General features: G+C 34.8%; 1 protein-coding gene across 2 annotated transcripts; it reads right to left on the bottom strand.

Annotated features, from left to right (window-relative positions):
- Positions 1–599: 599 nt before the first annotated feature.
- On the bottom strand, positions 600–2110 carry LOC129906265 (uncharacterized). Of its 2 annotated transcripts, XM_055981938.1 has the most exons (3): positions 1914–2110; positions 1465–1814; positions 600–1405 (listed from the first exon to the last, which is right to left on the bottom strand). In XM_055981938.1, the coding sequence occupies exons 2-3, from the start codon at positions 1740–1742 to the stop codon at positions 616–618; spliced, it is 1068 nt and encodes a 355-aa protein (XP_055837913.1). In that variant the 5' UTR covers positions 1743–1814; positions 1914–2110; the 3' UTR covers positions 600–615. The 2 variants fall into 2 exon arrangements, with proteins under 2 accessions (XP_055837913.1, XP_055837914.1); XM_055981939.1 differs by lacking the exon at positions 1914–2110 and having other exon boundaries at positions 1465–1882.
- Between the last annotated feature and the right edge of the window lie 16779 nt (positions 2111–18889).

Here is an 18889-nt window from a genome sequence, read left to right as displayed (position 1 = left end):
TGATAACAGCGCCGAGAAAAAGGAAGAAGAAGAATGAATTTCTAGAACTGTATATAAAAAAAAATTTGCCATATATACTTTGAACAAATTACTCCATTTTTACAAAAGGAATAACGCTGCAACAAAGTACAACTTTTTTTTATATTAAACAAAACCTTTTATTTTGCATTTGTTGTGAGACAGTACGATGGATACTAGTTTCATTGTTGTTTATTGAATTACCTTCAAAGGTCCCATTTGTGGTGATGGTAAGAATTTAATTTTTCTACTTTTGGGTTCCAACTTTCCTTTTTGGTTTCTCATATAATTGAACTGGAGCATAATATGCTAATATATATAATATGATATTATCTAACTAAGCAAATTTTAAATTCGGGTAAGGTATAAAAAAATTATGTGTTATATTTTTAACTTCTTTTTATTTTAGGTAATTTACGATGCGTTTTTATCATGATGAAGGATCCTCCATTGAACTTATCTGTGTTTTTTTTTTTAGGTTTAAGGTATTATGTTTTTAAAAAATAATACAAAATAAATGCTAATAGTATTTTCAAATAATATCTTTTATTTTTATATTTTAAATTTGCTATCATCTAATATAGGTGTACCATAATTTTACAGACTGCATAAAACTATCATAATGTCGTCTATATATGGTATAACAAATGAATGGGTTTTATCTGATAGTATCTTGAACATTTTAAGTCTAGCAAATTTATTTTCAACGTGTACTCTCGCTGCAGCAATTCTAGTGTTTCTTCTTACATCTTCTCCCGAAAAAGGTTCGAAATGAAATTTCGGTCTTATTATTTCAATTCCCGCTTTATTGAGTTCATCGCCGATCATGAAGCCTTTGTCGACCCTTAATGCGTCTCCTGGTTCCAGTTTCGAAAGAAGATCTGAGCGGTTAATTATCGCCTTATCCGAAGATCTTCCACTGGCAACTTTGCTCAGAAAGTTTATAGCTCTCGATGGTGAAATTCCAATCAACACTTTAAGCGTGGCTGCTCCCTTATATTGCGAATAAACTCCAGTTCTACATTTAAGGCATCGGAACGTTACCGTCTTCATCTCCGTGCAGTCTAAAATTGTCCTTACATTTTGAAAATACTCAAAGCATTTAGGCATCCTCTTCGCATTTTGTTCCCTTGTCGGCCAGTATATCAAGGGTCCAACTATTTTGGCTAAATGCTTTATTGTATCGACAAAATAAAGTTTAGCTGTTTTCTCGCACAAGGAGCTTACAGTAGTTGGATTTAAATTCACTTGAATGCCTTTATTGCAAAAGCCTCTGCAAATGTCTTCAGTACCACCAACATTTTCAGCATCCTCATCCTCGTTGTCAATCCTATTCGTTTCTTCTCCGACATTCCCTTCTCCATGATCATGTTCTTCACTTTTTCGACTAGAAAAAATGTTAATTATTAATGTTTACATATATAATATAAACAAATCGAATAATACCTTCTAGCAATGGACAAAGCTCTAGACAAAAGTCTTCTAGATCTTATTTGATTGGTTTTTACCACAGATTTGGGAAGGTTTTGCGAGGGAAACGCACCCTTCACTAAAACCGGTAGTGATTTAGCGTCGCCTTTATTTCGCCTCAGGACTTGATGTTTATGGAAATGCAACTCACATATAAAAAATTGTTTCGGAAATTGTTTTCCCATCCGAAGAGTGCTGGACCATTTCTTCAAAAGAATAGCAGACTCCCGAACATCTTTTGGGAGATGGAACATGGATATTCCATCCTTCCGATATGAGTTTTACTGGGGAACCCCACAGTGTCCATTGTTAGCAGGCATGGTTGTCTGGAATATAACAAAAAAGATTACATTCACTGACACGACACTTTATGCAACACGAGCTTCGATTTTCAATAGAATTTTGTTTCTAATTTATAGTTTTACCTTTTCTTTTTATGAATACAAGTTTTTATTTGTAAGTTAATTCTTTATTTATTGTTTATTAATAATTTTATTAAAGCACCACTCAATTGTCATATGTTTCCCGCAATTTCTGATATTTTGATGTGTATAAATAGTTGCAACTACTCTCCGCAGGGACACATGGTCCAGTTGTCAATAAGAATTGTGTATGTTCGACAACTCACTCATGCCATTTTGACATAAGCCCATGCGCGCATATGAATCTGAATAATCGTACTCTTCTTCATCTGTTTCATGGCTTGTAATAGCATTTGTATTCTGATTTGATTTATTTAATAAGAATTTCAAACAAACTCTCTTCACATGACCTCGTTTTTTGCAAAATTCACAATTTAGTTGTTGATTTCGATTAGATTTACAATCATTTGCCAGGTGATTATTTCTACCACATCGTAGACAAAATCCTTCGATTCCTAGACTTTTGTAATCTATAAATGATTTCGATTTTTTTATTTTTGAATATTCTTGAGATCGAGGTTTTGTGCCATGGTTGTGAGTTTTATTCTGAGATCGAAAATTTGAATTTGTTATTTTATTTATTTCTACGTTTGAAGAGTTGTTCATATTTGAACATTTTGTGAACATTTTGGGTTTGCAATTAACTTTTGATGCTTCGAGCTTAATCGCTTGTTCTACAATTTTGTCGAATTCTAGGTTTTCTTCTTGAAGTAGTTTTTCTCTTATGTTGTTGTCCCTTAGTCCTCGAATAAATTGAGCTCGAAGAAAAATGTTGGCTATGGACAAACCACATGTGCAGTTGAAGTCACTGAATAGTACCCTTTGTCGTAGTTTTGCTACATAATCGTTTATGGAGTCCTTTTCATTTTGGTACTCCGATAAAAAATAATGTTGTTCTACCAATGCATTTTTTTTCGGACAAAAATGCTTTTCTAGTTTTTCAATCAATTCTTCATATTTCAATTCGTTAATGTTTTTGGGAGCTGAGAGTGACGTTAGTAACGAATATTTTAAAGAACCAATAAATTGAAGCAATAACTTAGCGCAAATATCTTTATCTTCGAATATCTTTTTTATCTGAAAATGATTTTCTAAACGTTCTTTATAATTATTGAATTGTTCAACCTTGGGGTTGAATGGGTCGAAGTTTGAAATTATGTTTATATTTGCCGTTCGATGTTCCTGTTGATTTTGCAAGGCCGTCGACGGCATAACAGCAACCCACAAATACATAAAAGAACAAAGAGCTTAAGTGCAGCCTAAAGAAGGATATTTGTTGTCAGTTGAAATCGATGCAAATGTCTAAACGTTGCGTTGGCTCTATGTCTATGAGCACAGGCACGGCGCGCGTTGGCAATTTTGGCTGCTATTCCTTGCTCCTCAAAACATGCCTAAGTACATTCCAAGAAGTATATTTTGGTATACTAAGAACAAGAAAATTTATACATGAGAATTTTAAAGGTTTTGACACCGATTATGTTTCTGATGAATTTCAGTTGATTCCACGCACGAACAGCCCTAATATTAAATTATAAATTAATAGAAGAAAAAAAGGACTAGAAGCAAAGAAAAAAAAATACATTCAAAGCATATTATTTTCAAGAAATATCCAAAGCCACCACCAATAAATTCAAATTATAAGCCTCCAATTATGTAAGTACAAATCTACTAGCTACGGCGATTGTTATTGTTAATTGTATGGACCGATGGCAGTTCCGACGAAGAAATAATATTGGGGATTGTAGATATTTTTGAAGATGCTTTGAATAAATTAAAAGAAAAGAAAAAAATAAGTCCGTGTCCAGTGATCATCCAATTATTTAACATCTGAACTTAAGGCAAATGATAGCGAACTCTTTTTAAATTATCTGACGATAAGAACATTTGAACTGCTTCTTTCACTAATTGAAAATGACATCAAAAAAGAAAGTAAACTGATGAGAGACGCAATCTCAGCGCCTGAAAAATTGACAGCTACTTTGGGATTCTTAAGGCCCAACTGTAATAGGCATATGCGCGCATGGGCTTATGTCGAAATCGAACGAACTGCTTCTCCCTGTTTCTAAAAATATGAGGAGTAGTAATGAACATACGCGCGCATAGCCTTCTGTCACAATTTATATTTTTGTTTTCCATATTTTTTGTAAAAAAACGCGTTGAATTTACACAAGTATACACTAGCCCAAAAAATTAAGGGAACAAAAAAAAATCGTGATTTTTTTAGTGATTTTCGATAGGCTGTATCTCAGTAAAAAATGACCGCATCGTGATAAAATAAAAAGGATGTGAAAGCTCTATTCTTCTTGTTTTAGGATTAAATATTAAATTATTTTATTTCTAACGGTAAAATAGCAAAATTGTTGCAAATGTTCAAAAACCAAAATTTTCAAATTTTTTTATGTTTTTACTTCTCTCGTAAGGAAGTGGGAAATTTTTTTCTGATAAAATGATAATTATTTTTAGAAAGGCTTTTTATTTGGCTTTAGAATTCTTTTTGTTTCAAACTTCTACGATTTTTTTTACACTGCAATATCAGTCATCAAACCAAAAACCATACTTTTGACTTTGACTGTCAATATCTCAACAACGGATCACTAAACAGAAAATTTAAGGACACATTTAAAAACTTCATTCAATTCTCTACAAAGAAAATAAGTTTGTTTTGTAAAAAAAAATGTTTTCTTATTTTTGAGATTAATTTAGGAAAGCTATCAAAATAGGCATTTTTACTGTTTTTTAGAAAATGTACCGCTATTTAATTTCTATGGGTGAAAAGATTAGACTGAGGCTTAATTATTGAAGCTTAATATACCTGGAATTAATATGCAAAGTTTCAGGCTTATTCATCAAGCAGTTTTTCTGTTGTGAAGGTTTGAACATTTGAGATGAAGTAAAACACCATATTTCTGCAGTTCTAAATGACTTACTTCTTGTTACTTTTTTATGAGCAAAATCAATTTTTTTTGAGTTTATTTGAACATTTTATTGATAAATATCGTTTAAATTATAGTCTATAGACTGGAAGTATGAAGCGCCCCCTCTTGGAGAGGAAGTTTCGAGAAGCAAAGACGAGAACCTTCGAAGACATTCTCGAATCTCGAAATTCCGGTATAAAAGGGCAGCGTAAACACCGACCGGATACAGTTTAATCTTGAAAGTGAAAGAGTACAGTACAAAGTGAAATAAAGTGTTGCGAATTGTTAGTAGTAAATAAAGTGATTTAAAAGTGTGTTTGTTTGAGCGAATAATAAAAGTAAATTGAGTTGAAATAAAGTGTGTTCTTATTTGAACGGAAATATAAGTGAAAATTAAATAAGTTTTATTGTGAACCCGGAATAAAACATTACATTGGTGTCAGAAAAGTGGAATAAAACTTATTTATTTGTGCGAATCAGATAATTTCGCGAATAATATAAAAAGTGCGCGTGTGTTTTAACAATAAACAAAGTTCAAAACATTTTGAAAAAAAAGTAAAAGTGCTCGCGTTTTAAGAAGTTAAAATGGGAAAGACATTAAATCAGTTAAGTTTGACTGAGCTGAAGGCGGAATTAACTAAGCGAGGTCTTCCTACTGCTGGATCGAAAAATGACCTCATTATTCGCCTGCAGGATTATTTAACCCAGAAGAACGAAAATTTGGATACATTTCAATTCGAAATTGAAATGACAGAAGAACAAGTAAGTAATACTTCCGATATGTCGTCCATGGTGGCTGTTCTCCTTGCCAAATTGGAAGAACAACGTAATGAACAGAAGGATGAACAGAAAAATCTTCTTGAACAAATTGAGACACAACGCAATGAACAAAGAGAACAAATGGAACAACAACGAACAGAGCAAAAGAGTGAACAACAGAATCTTCTGGAAAAATTGGAACAGCAAAAGAACCTTCTAGATGAACAGAAAAACCTCATCGAAGGTAAGCTTCATGCGATCGAGAACAAGTTCGTTGCTCTTGATGCTTCAATCAAAGGCGTTGAAAAACAATCTCAAGAAAAGTTTGAGAAAGTTGAAGAAAAACTCGAGAAAGTAGAAATAAAATTCGATGACAAATTTAAAGGAATGGAAGTGAAAATGCAAAGTTTTACCGAAGAACTTGACAAAGTTCGGAAAATTAAGATCCGAGAAAGTTCTGGTGAGTATCCAAAGAAGAAGGAAATGCATCCACCAACCTTTGATGGACAAAGCTCTTGGTCAATCTACAAGAAACAGTTTGAGGCAGCTGCCACAACAAATGGCTGGGATGACGAAGACAAATGTATAGCGCTGACTCTTGCTCTTAGAGGTCCTGCTGCTGAGTTGTTACAAACTTTACCACCAGAAAAGAATGGTAACTTTGACGCTCTTGTCCAGGTCATTGAAAAACGCTTTGGAGATGGCCATATGCAGGAAGTCTTCCGCGTCCAACTCAATACAAGAGTCCAGAAAAGAGGAGAAACTCTGCAACAACTCCAAGCAGATATTGAAAGGTTAGCTCATCTGGCATATCCGACAGCAGGAGACGACATTATCAATCAGTTTGCGACAGAAGCCTTTGTACGTGCTGTATCTGATATAAATCTTCAGCGAGCAATTCGAACAGCTGGAAAAAGTTCCCTTCCTGAAGCATTAGCGTTTGCACTGACTATGGAAGCAGCAGAACAGGCTTCTCAAGGCGTTCATCGGGTAAGAGAAGTTGCAGTGGAAGAATGCTCTTGTCAAAAACTCGCATTCCAAAGAAACCAGAGGGACGGAGCTGCTCGATGCTGGAACTGTAACAAGACCGGACATCTCCAGCGGCAGTGCAGATTGCCACCAAGAAGAACTGCTTGCCAACACTGTGGAAACAGGAATATTGCCCAACAACAGGTAAGCGATACAACCAACGCTCATCCTCAACTTGATTCCCATTCGAAACGAAAGAACCAACTTCGAGGGGCAGAAGCTGGTTTCTGGTATCGATGGCCCCAGAACCACAATTCAAGTCTCACAGACTAAACGAGACAACAAAAGTCTGACAGTGGAGGCGACCATAAACAACAAACAACACGTGGCTACAATTGACACCGGTGCCACCGCCTCCATTGTACGAAGAGACTTGGTGAAGATGACATGGCTACATAACACCAACAGCTACCGTCTGAAGACCGCCACAGGAGAAGCAGCAAGGGTGTACGGTGAAGTTCGTCTTACGATCCGTATGGCAGAACTAGAGTTTTCGCATGTGTTTTTGGTGGCAGATATATGTGACGAGTGCATCATTGGAATCGACTTCATGAAGGAGCATGGTATCATTTTGGATATCGGTAATCAAGTCCTGAAATACAGAAATGTAGAGATTCCAATGGTCTATGGCACTGAAAACTCGACAACAATTATAACTGTCATCAAAGAAGACATGTGCCTGCCTCCTTCTTCAGAAGTTTTTGTGTGGACCAAGTTAAAGGGGAACTTTGGAAGCCATCGATACCTCATGGTTGAACCAGAAGTTGAGCAAAGTTCCGAAAGCATCATCATCGGGAAGACTCTTGTGGCACCAAAGAACAACATGGTACCTGTACGGATACTTAACATCAAACCGTACCCAATCAAGCTTAAGAAAGGAGAAGTTGTTGGGCAATGTGAATCTGTGGCCGCAATAACTAAGATCAACGAGGTGGATACACAGATGACTATGAACTCGGAGAAACTAAAGAAACAAATTCTCAATTCAGACAACTTGAGTCAACATCAGCTTAATGTTGCGGGAAGGCTTCTTCACGAATATGCTGATATCTTCTCTTCCCCAGCGGGCAGTACGGCCGAACACAACTGGTGCAGCATCGAATCGATACAGGAGACGCTAGGCCGATTCGTCAACCAGCAAGACGTCTCCCCTTGGCCAAACAAGGTGAAGTTGAAGAAATGATATCGACAATGAAGAAAGACGGGCTGATCGAAAATTCCAAAAGCCCTTGGGCATCACCGGTAGTTCTCGTCAAAAAGAAGGATGGAAGCACTCGATTTTGTGTCGACTACCGCAGACTGAATGATGTGACGAAGAAAGACAGCTACCCACTGCCAAGAATCAGCGATACTCTAGATGCAATGGAAGGAGCACAATGGTTTTCGACTTTGGACTTGAAGAGTGGCTACTGGCAGGTAGAAATCCATCCAGAAGATCGAGAAAAGACGGCTTTCTCCACAGGAAATGGTCTGTGGCAGTTCAATGTCATGCCGTTTGGGCTATGTAATGCCCCAGCTACTTTTGAGCGCTTAATGGAGTGCGTTTTAAATGGATTAACCTGGAAATCTTGCCTAGTCTATTTGGATGATGTCATCGTTTACGGGAAAACATTTGATGACCATTGTGAAAACCTAAAGGCTGTATTGCAGAGGCTACGAGAAGCACATCTTAAGTTAAATCCAAAGAAATGTGCACTTTTCAAGACCGAGGTTAAATATTTGGGGCATACACTCCGCGAAATAATTATAAGGACAAATTTATTTGATTTGTCTTAAGATATGTAAAGGATATTATTTTTTATTTCTTTTATGAATAAGGAGACATGTATATGAGGGATTGTTTCCCACCATTTGTTTTTATTTAATTCATTAGAATACAATAATACAGTTATTTTTTCCGGGTCTGGAGCGAAATAATTATAGGGACACATCTGATTTTTGCACTTAAAGTGAGGTTTAGCGAGATCAAATGTAAACAAAAGTAAGCAAAACAGTTAGAAAATGAATTTTAACCCATTATGACCATTTCATAAGTAAAATTTTTCGGTTATTTTAAAATAAGGCGTGAAAAACCCTTGATCCAGGCAGAAATGGGCAAAATCGAGGCCTACCATGAATAGGGCTTGTGTGAATGGGAAAAACTGGAGGATTAGAAAGGTCCAATTGTGTAATTGATAATTTAATTTACAAAGGTGGCATGTATGGTTAACTTAAACGATCAGGGAGGAAGCCTTTGGTCGAAGAGAGAGTCAAAAGTGACAAAAAATGAATTATTTTTCGTGAGAATTTGACAGCAAGAGAAATTTTCGAGAAAATGCAATTGGAAGTGAGAGTATGTTGAGTGCACTAAATAATGGAGGTGGATTAAGACCATTCCTACGAAGGTAAATGGTGAAAACCGGCGGTCTTGCCCAGACATAAACTTGCCCGCCTTCGCCTCGGCAAAAAGCATAGGTTCTGGGATGAAAATGGAAAAACCGTTAGGTACACCATCTAGGCTATCCAAATTAAACTTTCTCTCATTGATGAACTTAAAAGTTTTTCCATTTTTCATCCCAGAACCTATGCTTTTTGCCGAGGCGAAGGCGGGCAAGTTTATGTCTGGGCAAGACCGCCGGTTTTCACCATTTACCTTCGTAGGAATGGTCTTAATCCACCTCCATTATTTAGTGCACTCAACATACTCTCACTTCCAATTGCATTTTCTCGAAAATTTCTCTTGCTGTCAAATTCTCACGAAAAATAATTCATTTTTTGTCACTTTTGACTCTCTCTTCGACCAAAGGCTTCCTCCCTGATCGTTTAAGTTAACCATACATGCCACCTTTGTAAATTAAATTATCAATTACACAATTGGACCTTTCTAATCCTCCAGTTTTTCCCATTCACACAAGCCCTATTCATGGTAGGCCTCGATTTTGCCCATTTCTGCCTGGATCAAGGGTTTTTCACGCCTTATTTTAAAATAACCGAAAAATTTTACTTATGAAATGGTCATAATGGGTTAAAATTCATTTTCTAACTGTTTTGCTTACTTTTGTTTACATTTGATCTCGCTAAACCTCACTTTAAGTGCAAAAATCAGATGTGTCCCTATAATTATTTCGCTCCAGACCCGGAAAAAATAACTGTATTATTGTATTCTAATGAATTAAATAAAAACAAATGGTGGGAAACAATCCCTCATATACATGTCTCCTTATTCATAAAAGAAATAAAAAAAAATATCCTTTAGGGTCAATGTGGGTAAATGTAAACAATTTCATGTCTTTTTTTTCTTTCGACTTTAGATTTTTTTATGTTTTCACGGAACAACTTGAATGGTATCTTCAAATGCAAATATGAAATGATGGCAATTCTTCTTTATAAATATAAACAAATATTTCCCAAATTGTTTACATTACTGTCAAATATGGCATGTTTACAAATACCCCACCATGTTTGTGTTTTTTTGCAAATTCGGGGTAAATGTAAACGGTGGTATAAAATTTAGAATTTCCTCTTTATCATATGGATAACAACTTGAAAAACGTTCAAGAAGGTATTTGACAAAAACTTTTTCAAATTCCAATAAAAGTTTTTGTTTTCTTCCTTTGATTCTTTATATAGGCGCCCAATATGCATCCTGAGCAGCTCTGAACGTAATATTTTTTGTTTTTTTACGTCAAAGGCCGATTTTGCAACATCATCCACTGAAAATGATGGTGTTGGCTACTTTAAAATGTGACTCCACGGCACTTTAGCAGTAGTAATTGACTTAAAATATGTTATTTTTATTAAAACCAATAATTTCACCAAAAATGCATGTTTATATTTACCCCCAGAATACGTTGTTTACATTTACCCATTATGAAAAATATTCTGGGGTAAATGTAAACACATGCAAATCGACATAAATGTCCTGTATTTTAAAATTTGCTTGTATCACATAGAATCTACATCAAAATTAAAAACAAAAAAATATTTGCAAATTATACTGACTTTATTGAATCTGCAAAAATATTTAATTTTTCTGAAAGACTAACGACTTGTTTGGCACTTTAAAAAATTATCTTTCACGGAAAATACGCTCGTCGAATGAATTCTCTCTTGACAGCAATGAGCTTGACGTATAAGTTAAAAGATACATGCGTCCGCGATTTGTACTTATGTATGCATCAAATAGATTTAACTGAAGCTTGTTATGAGCCATGTTTTCATTTACCCCTGTTTACATTTACCCACATTGACCCTACATATCTTAAGACAAATCAAATAAATTTGTCCTTATAATTATTTCGCGGAGTGTATCATCTCATCCCAAGGAGTAATGACTGATCCAGAAAAAGTTGACACTGTGAAGAATTGGCCAACTCCTCAGGACAAGCATCAACTTCGGAGTTTCCTCGGTCTGGCAACGTACTATCGACGCACTGTTGTCCAAAATGACTTATCTCGTTGCAAAAATCATAACTTTTGAACGGATTGAGGTAGCGGTACAGTTTTTTTTTTAATTTGAAGGAAATTTCCAGGGCTGTTACACCAATGAATTTCAAGAAAATTGTTTTACAGGGTGTTTAGGAATCATCGGCCGAAAACCGATTTTCTTAAAAAAAAAAATATTTAAATTAAAATTGGTATGCCATTTTGTAGAAATCACTAATTCACATCTAAAAAAAGTTCAGATTACACTTTTCCATGATATTACGATTATAGAGAATGCCAAAAAAGTTGGTCCCGGAAGTCCGTCTGTCTGTCTGTCTGTATAAGGATCTACATCCTAAACGGATGGACCGATTGACTTCAAATTTGGTATGTAGCATTTTTTGGAGACCCTCCAGAGGTGTTTTTGGAATTAATTTTTTTGGGCCAAAAATAACGGTACTTGTCATACACCAATTTCAGTAAAGCTGTAATTGCTCAAAAACGGCTCCAACGATTTTGTTTAAAAAATTCAAATGTAAGTTTGAAAACAAGGTCTATCTTCTAATGAAAAAAATTTTTTTGGAAAATCATTATTAACGGTACCTGCCATAGAACGGTTTTTTTTAAATCCGATATTCTCCGAAACGGCTTATTCGATTTCAACGAAACTTTTTTTGAAGAAGCACTTATATAACTCAAATATAAGCCAAAAATAAAATTTCAAAAAAAATAATTTTTGGATTTTTAAAAAAATTTTGAAATTTTTTTTTGAAAAATAAAATTTTCGAAAACGGGACATTGTATTTTTTTGAAATTTTGTTTTTAGATGTGGATTAGTGATTTCTACAAAATGGCATACCAATTTTAATTTAAACATTTTTTTTAAAGAAAATCTGTTCCTTCTGCCTTCATTTTTTTTCAAAGTACAAAATCTCGGCAGTGCGCAAGCATGCGCAGCTAAATATTTTTATTTTGAATCAACAATTGATTGGTACACATACCCTATTCGGCTTAATGAATGGAACCGAATGGATTTTTTACGGTACCTGCCATAAAACCGTTTTTTTTCAAATCCGATATTCTCCAAAACGGCTTATTCGATTTCAACGAAACTTTTTGTGAAGAAGCACTTATATAACTCAAATATAAGCCAAAAATAAAATTTCAAAAAAAATAATTTTTGGATTTTTAAAAAAATTTTGAAATTTTTTTTTGAAAAATTAAATTTTCGAAAACGGGACATTGTATTTTTTTGAAATTTTGTTTTTAAATGTGGATTAGTGATTTCTACAAAATGGCATACCAATTTTAATTTAAACTTTTTTTTTAAAGAAAATCTGTTTTTGGCCGATGATTCCGAAACACCCTGTGAAATAATTTTATTGAAATTCATTGGTATAACAGCCCTAGAAATGTCCTTCAAATAAAAAAAAAAATTGTACCGCTAACTCAATCCGTTCAAAAGTTATGATTTTTGCAACGAGATAAGTCATTTTGGACAACCGTGCGACGGTTCGTGAAGGATTTTGCGAGAATCGCCAAAAGCTTGCACCAGCTTACGGAGAAGGGTAAACCCTTTAAATGGTCAGGTGAGTGTGAGAAAAGCTTTCAGGAACTAAGCTGCGGTCATGTGAAGCTCCTGTGCTGGCCTATCCGACTCCAGGCAAACAATTCATCATTGACGCAGATGCAAGTAATGTTGGAGTTGGTGCTGTTTTATCGCAAGTTCATGACGGAGAAGAAAAGGTCGTTGCCTATTTCAGCAAGGTACTCTCGAAACAAGAAAGAAACTATTGCGTGACCAGGAGGGAACTTCTTGCTCTGGTATTGGCAACAAAGCACTTCCATAAGTACATCTATGGAGAGAAGTTCCTTCTTCGTACAGATCATGGTGCACTAAATTGGCTTTTGAACTTCAAAAATCCAGAGGGTCAAGTAGCAAGATGGATCGAGATACTTCAGACGTATCAATGTTAATGATGTTCTCCGAGAGATGCACGAGGGAACTTCTGGAGGCCATTTAGGTATCAACAAGACGCTGGAAAAGGTACGACAGCAATTCTACTGGTTACGTATGAGAGAAGACGTTGAAAAGTGGTGCCGAAAATGTGATACTTGTGCAGCAGTACAATGTGGGCGCACCTTTTGAGAGAATTGCAATAGACGTAGCAGGTCCTTTTCCCGAAACCAACAACGGAAACCGGTACATCCTTGTAGTGATGGACTACTTCAGCAAGTGGCCTGAGGCATTTGCCATCCCAAACCAGGAAACCAAAACAGTTGTGGATAAGATTGTCTTTCATTGGGTGAGCAGGTTCGGAGTACCCTTGGAACTTCATTCCGACCAAGGAAGGAACTTCGAATCCAAGATCTTTCAAGAGGTTTGCTCACTCCTTGGCATCAAGAAGACGAGAACAACACCGCTTCATCCACAATCTGATGGGATGGTTGAGCGATTTAACAGGACACTTAAGGAACACCTGTCAAAAGTAGTCAATGATAATCAACGAGACTGGGACCGACATATTCCATTATTCTTGATGGCTTATAGAAGTGCAACACATAGTTCTACTGGACATACACCATCGGAAGTCCTATTTGGCTCAACAATACGCCTGCCAAGTGAAATAAAATTTGGAAGTGTTCCAAACTAGCCACATGAAATGGATGAGTACGTAGATAACCTGAAAGGAACACTGGCTGACATTCACCAACGGACAAGGACAAATATAAAAGCGTCTAGTGACAGGATGAAAACAAGATATGACGCACGAGCGACAGCAACAGGGTTTCAAGAAGGAGAACTTGTGTGGTTTTACAATCCCCACCGACAAAAGGGACTATCACCGAAGCTACAACAAAACTGGGAAGGCCCTTACACAGTAATGACCAGAATTAACGATGTGGTTTACCGTATACAAAGAGGGGTAAGAGGCAAACTAAAGGTAGTTCATTGTGACCGTTTACATCGTTATAATGGTGAAAGAAGCAATGGAGTTGTTCGGGACGAACAATCCTAAGAGGGGGGCAATGTAACGATGAATTACTGAACTACTTTTAAGATAAAAGTCTGAACACACTACCTACTACTGAAAAGGTAGAAATGTGAACGGACCTTTAATAATCAAGAAACTACCTACCCTCTGAACACATCCCAAAATATCCAACTAGACTGGAAGTATGAAGCGCCCCCTCTTGGAAAGGAAGTTTCGAGAAGCAAAGACGAGAACCTTCGAAGACATTCTCGAATCTCGAAATTCCGGTATAAAAGGGCAGCGTAAACACCGACCGGATACAGTTTAATCTTGAAAGTGAAAGAGTACAGTACAAAGTGAAATAAAGTGTTGCGAATTGTTAGTAGTAAATAAAGTGATTTAAAAGTGTGTTTGTTTGAGCGAATAATAAAAGTAAATTGAGTTGAAATAAAGTGTGTTCTTATTTGAACGGAAATATAAGTGAAAATTAAATAAGTTTTATTGTGAACCCGGAATAAAACATTACAATAACAAAAAAGATTACATTCACTGACACGACACTTTATGCAACACGAGCTTCGATTTTCAATAGAATTTTGTTTCTAATTTATAGTTTTACCTTTTCTTTTTATGAATACAAGTTTTTATTTGTAAGTTAATTCTTTATTTATTGTTTATTAATAATTTTATTAAAGCACCACTCAATTGTCATATGTTTCCCGCAATTTCTGATATTTTGATGTGTATAAATAGTTGCAACTACTCTCCGCAGGGACACATGGTCCAGTTGTCAATAAGAATTGTGTATGTTCGACAACTCACTCATGCCATTTTGACATAAGCCCATGCGCGCATATGCCTATTATAGTTGGGCCTTTAGCTACAGGTGAATCTCTCAAGGGCTTAAATTATCAAACCACACTGTCGCAATCCTTTCTCTCTAATCTAAAGCCATCCCAAAAGTAACGCTGCAATTTGGAAAAACTTAAGAAGCTCATATAAAGGTAAGTTATTTTATTAGTCTAAAATCTAAATAGTTACATAGTTTAAGAAACAAAATTTCAAAATGAATAAGGTACTTAAATAAAATCATCATCCTCGAATAGCTCTGCCATTGACTGCTCAGCAAGTCTGGAGTGAAATAACTCTTAGCCGTATCGGAAATTGAAGATGGAGGTCTATTTGTTGAACACTTTAACACGAATAGAATCCGAATGGAAACGAAGACTTTGCAATACGTTGTTCCAAGTTGCCTTGGTGCTCTCGATGGCGCATATTATTAAGGCACTAACAGTATTTTACTTGCTTTGGCAGACGCAAACCGAAGTTTATTTACGTGGACATGGGAAGCAATGGACGAACTAATGACCAATGACGCTGGAGTGTTGTTACTAAAGGTTCTTTGCAAAATTTAGATGCACCTAATGATTGTGTTTCTTTATTTTTTTCCGGATAAAGAAAAGAATTGACCGGCGAGACAAAATAGTTTATCCAGAACACAAAAATAAAGAAACAGAAATAGCTTAAAAAGAATGTCAATCAGCTGTTCAACCACATTTTTTAATTAAAACACAAACACATATAAAATCATCTTTTTTATTATTTCTTAAATTTCTATTTTTATGAATTAGATGGAGAAATAAAAACAATTAGAATAAAAACTTTTGTATTAATAAATTATTTTTTCCCACAATTTGTATTTATTTATGTGCAAAAATTGCTTCAGAGCGCATTTTAATTTTTGTGGAAAAACTGACAGCTTCTCACTACACCTACACACAACTGGGTATGTGTGATGTGAAAGAATATTCCATAAATTCCAGGTCTGATTTGGAATAAAAAGAATGCACTCCAAATATTCCAGAATTGATAAAGAAACGATAAAAAAGCTTATCCGGAATATTCCGAGCTCAAAGGAATAAAGAAACGAAATAGGCGTGTTCCACGTTTTTGGAACATTCGGAAAAAATAAAGAAAGACACTCAAGTTTCCACACCATAGGATTATGGGAGATGGAAGAGTACTTCGATTTGTCATTGTTAGGGATGATGCCTTTCCTCTTCAAAAACGCAAAAGGCAATAGGCGTGTTCCAACTTTTTGGAATATTCGGAAAAAAATAATGAAACACACTCATAGTGAAACCATTTCCATTTAGAATGCAAAGCAAAAATGATTTTCAACGTACGATTAGGTACTCGTAAGTAGAGCAAGTTATATGGTTGAGCATACCTTCGGAATAATGTCAATCATATTCAAAATATGTACCTACTTCAGTTTCAGTCAACTATGAATCTTCGTGTTGAAGAAGTTGTTGAAGTTGTCACAAAAGCTTGTTGCATCCCGAACAACTTCTTAAGTCGAATTCCAAACAACCAAAAATTCGATCTGCAGTCAGTGTTGCCAGAGAATTAGAATTAGAATTAGAGGCAAGGAGCCGAATTTTAGAAAACTTGGAGCCGAAAATCGCCAATTTCAAAAATTGTTCATAAAAACTCATAATAATGCATTTTGTACCATTTTTTTTGTTTTTTCATCATTTTTTTCCAACTTCAAATTAACTTAGATATAATATGATAACATAAACAAAAAACTAAAAAAAAAATTAAAAAGAAATATTACTCTGTATTAAATTTATCAGATTAGATTCTTAATTTTTATTTTAGTAATAAATAACAAAACATATATACATTGTGGAATAGTGGAAACAAAATATGATGCGTTGAGAATAATAATGGGTCAAGTCCATTTGAAATTTGTGCATTATTCTGAACTTTGAAAACTTTTTTCTCAGAAACTAAAGGAACTTTTGAAATAAATGTTTCACAGATCGATAGCTCCATATTGCCAAAATGTCTTTCTTTTATTTTATTTGACATAAAACGAAACCTTTAATTTTTAAGACCTTAAAACATCCAACCTAAAGAGAAGTGGACTTGACCCATTCTGAATTTTCTGAACGCCTCATATATAAATGAAAATGGAAGCAGGTACATTCACAATTGCGCTTTTCAGCAAGACGTCAGATTCTACTTCGAAGAAGTATAGTTCTACTTCGAAGGCTTTTAGGCCTGATCATAATAATCAAGTTCTTTTATTATAAAAGTTTTTAATTTTGAAGGAGAAAAAAATCGCCAAATTGAAAACTTAAGGAGCCAAATTTTGATAAATCGGAAATCAGAATTTGAAGGAGCCGGAGAAAACTTGAAGGAGCCGGAGAAAACTTGAAGGAGCCGGTTTGGCTATAAATAGCCTGTCCTGGCAACACTGTCTGCAGTCGACTTTACAGTCGATACTTTTTCCTTAAATGAATTCCAAAGAAAAAAAATTCGCTACTTTTTTCCGAAGAATCGATCCTGTTTAAAACTCTTCTTTGAGACGGATTTACACAGATTTTCAGACACACTACAATTTTGACAAGTACAAAACGTCAAATCATACAATTATTTTGTGAACAATTCAATTTGTGAACTATATTTGCAACTGAGCCAGTTTTTGTTTAATTTGTGTAATTAATTATGTAATATATTGTAAAAGAAATAAACAAAATAATCGAATTACAAAAAAGAAGTGCGTTGTTTTGTTTTTCTATTAATGTGCCTAAACTTAAACAGGTATGTATATGTACCTAAATTGTGCATTCAAAGCAAATTATCTCCAAATATTAAATATTCAATCTTTTCAAAATAGTTTAAGGTATGGATTCAAGAATGTTGGCTTTGCCTGTTTATGGTATGGAACTAAAAAAATAAAAAATTGTGTTGTCTCCTTTTCTTTTTTTTTTTTAATTTTTAGGTTTGCCGGAAACAAAAACATCTATAGAGAAGTTGCAAACCTCTTCAACATATTTTAATGTTTTATTCAGGGTTCAGAATAAAACTTATTTCGTTTATTACAATTATTATTTTTATTTATTATTATTATTTGATTTCCACTTTTTCTTTCCGTTAAAAAAAAACAGACTTTATTTCAACTCAATTTACTTTCATTATTCGCTCAAATAAATGCACTATTTATATCACTAAACTTTATTTACTAATAACAATATCCAACGCTTGATTTTACCTTGTACTGTAATCTGTCATTTTCAAAATTAAACTGTGTCCGGTCTGTGTTCACGCTGTCTATTTATACCCGTATTTCCAAGTTCCAGAATTATTGGGAAATTTCTCGTCGATATTCAGCATTCGAGGAAAATTCTAACGGATGTGTTCAGAAGTAAGGTTGGCGCATTCAGATGTTTTTCTTCGCAGTAGTAGTTAGTGTGTTAAAACATTTATCTTAAAAGTTGTTCAGTAGCTCACTGTAACAATATCCATCTCTAGTGAATATAGATGTCCAACCCAATTCTTGGAATTTCTGTTCGACATTTCAACGGATTATACATATAAAACTGCCAACAACAACTTCCATAAATAATAATTGCCAGACCAGTGTGAAAATCGAAAACACTTTCGATCTCCGAGCGAAATAACGCCGAATTCCTTTAAGAAATTCAAATAACGCCGCCACATTCGGCCTTATTTCACTTTTCAAAGTTAAACAACGTTGGATGCCAACTGAGAAATAAAGCCGAAAGGCAGAAAACAAAAAAGTCGGCTTTATTTCCCTTTTGTAAAGAGAAATAAGGCCGAATTTAAGTGCACTTGAACCAAAATCAACTGTTCTTGTACGAAAAAACAAACAAAATTTACCGTTACAGAGTAAGAATGTTCATGTTCAATCGGTTGTTGGTGAAAATCAAACATTCGGTGACTTGAGTTAGTTGAGTGCAGTGTCGGAGTAATTAAAAGTTAATATTAATATCTTAATATGTACACAAAATTAAAACATGAATAATAATAATAATTCAGATTCGGTTTTGTTCATACCAAATTTGTGAGGGTTTTAGAAAAGGGA

This window comes from Episyrphus balteatus, chromosome 1 (genome assembly GCF_945859705.1).
Source record: "Episyrphus balteatus chromosome 1, idEpiBalt1.1, whole genome shotgun sequence".
Taxonomy (NCBI): domain Eukaryota; kingdom Metazoa; phylum Arthropoda; class Insecta; order Diptera; family Syrphidae; genus Episyrphus; species Episyrphus balteatus.
The sequence above is the reverse complement of the archived record's forward strand: the minus strand, read 5'-3'. Positions and strand labels throughout refer to the sequence as shown.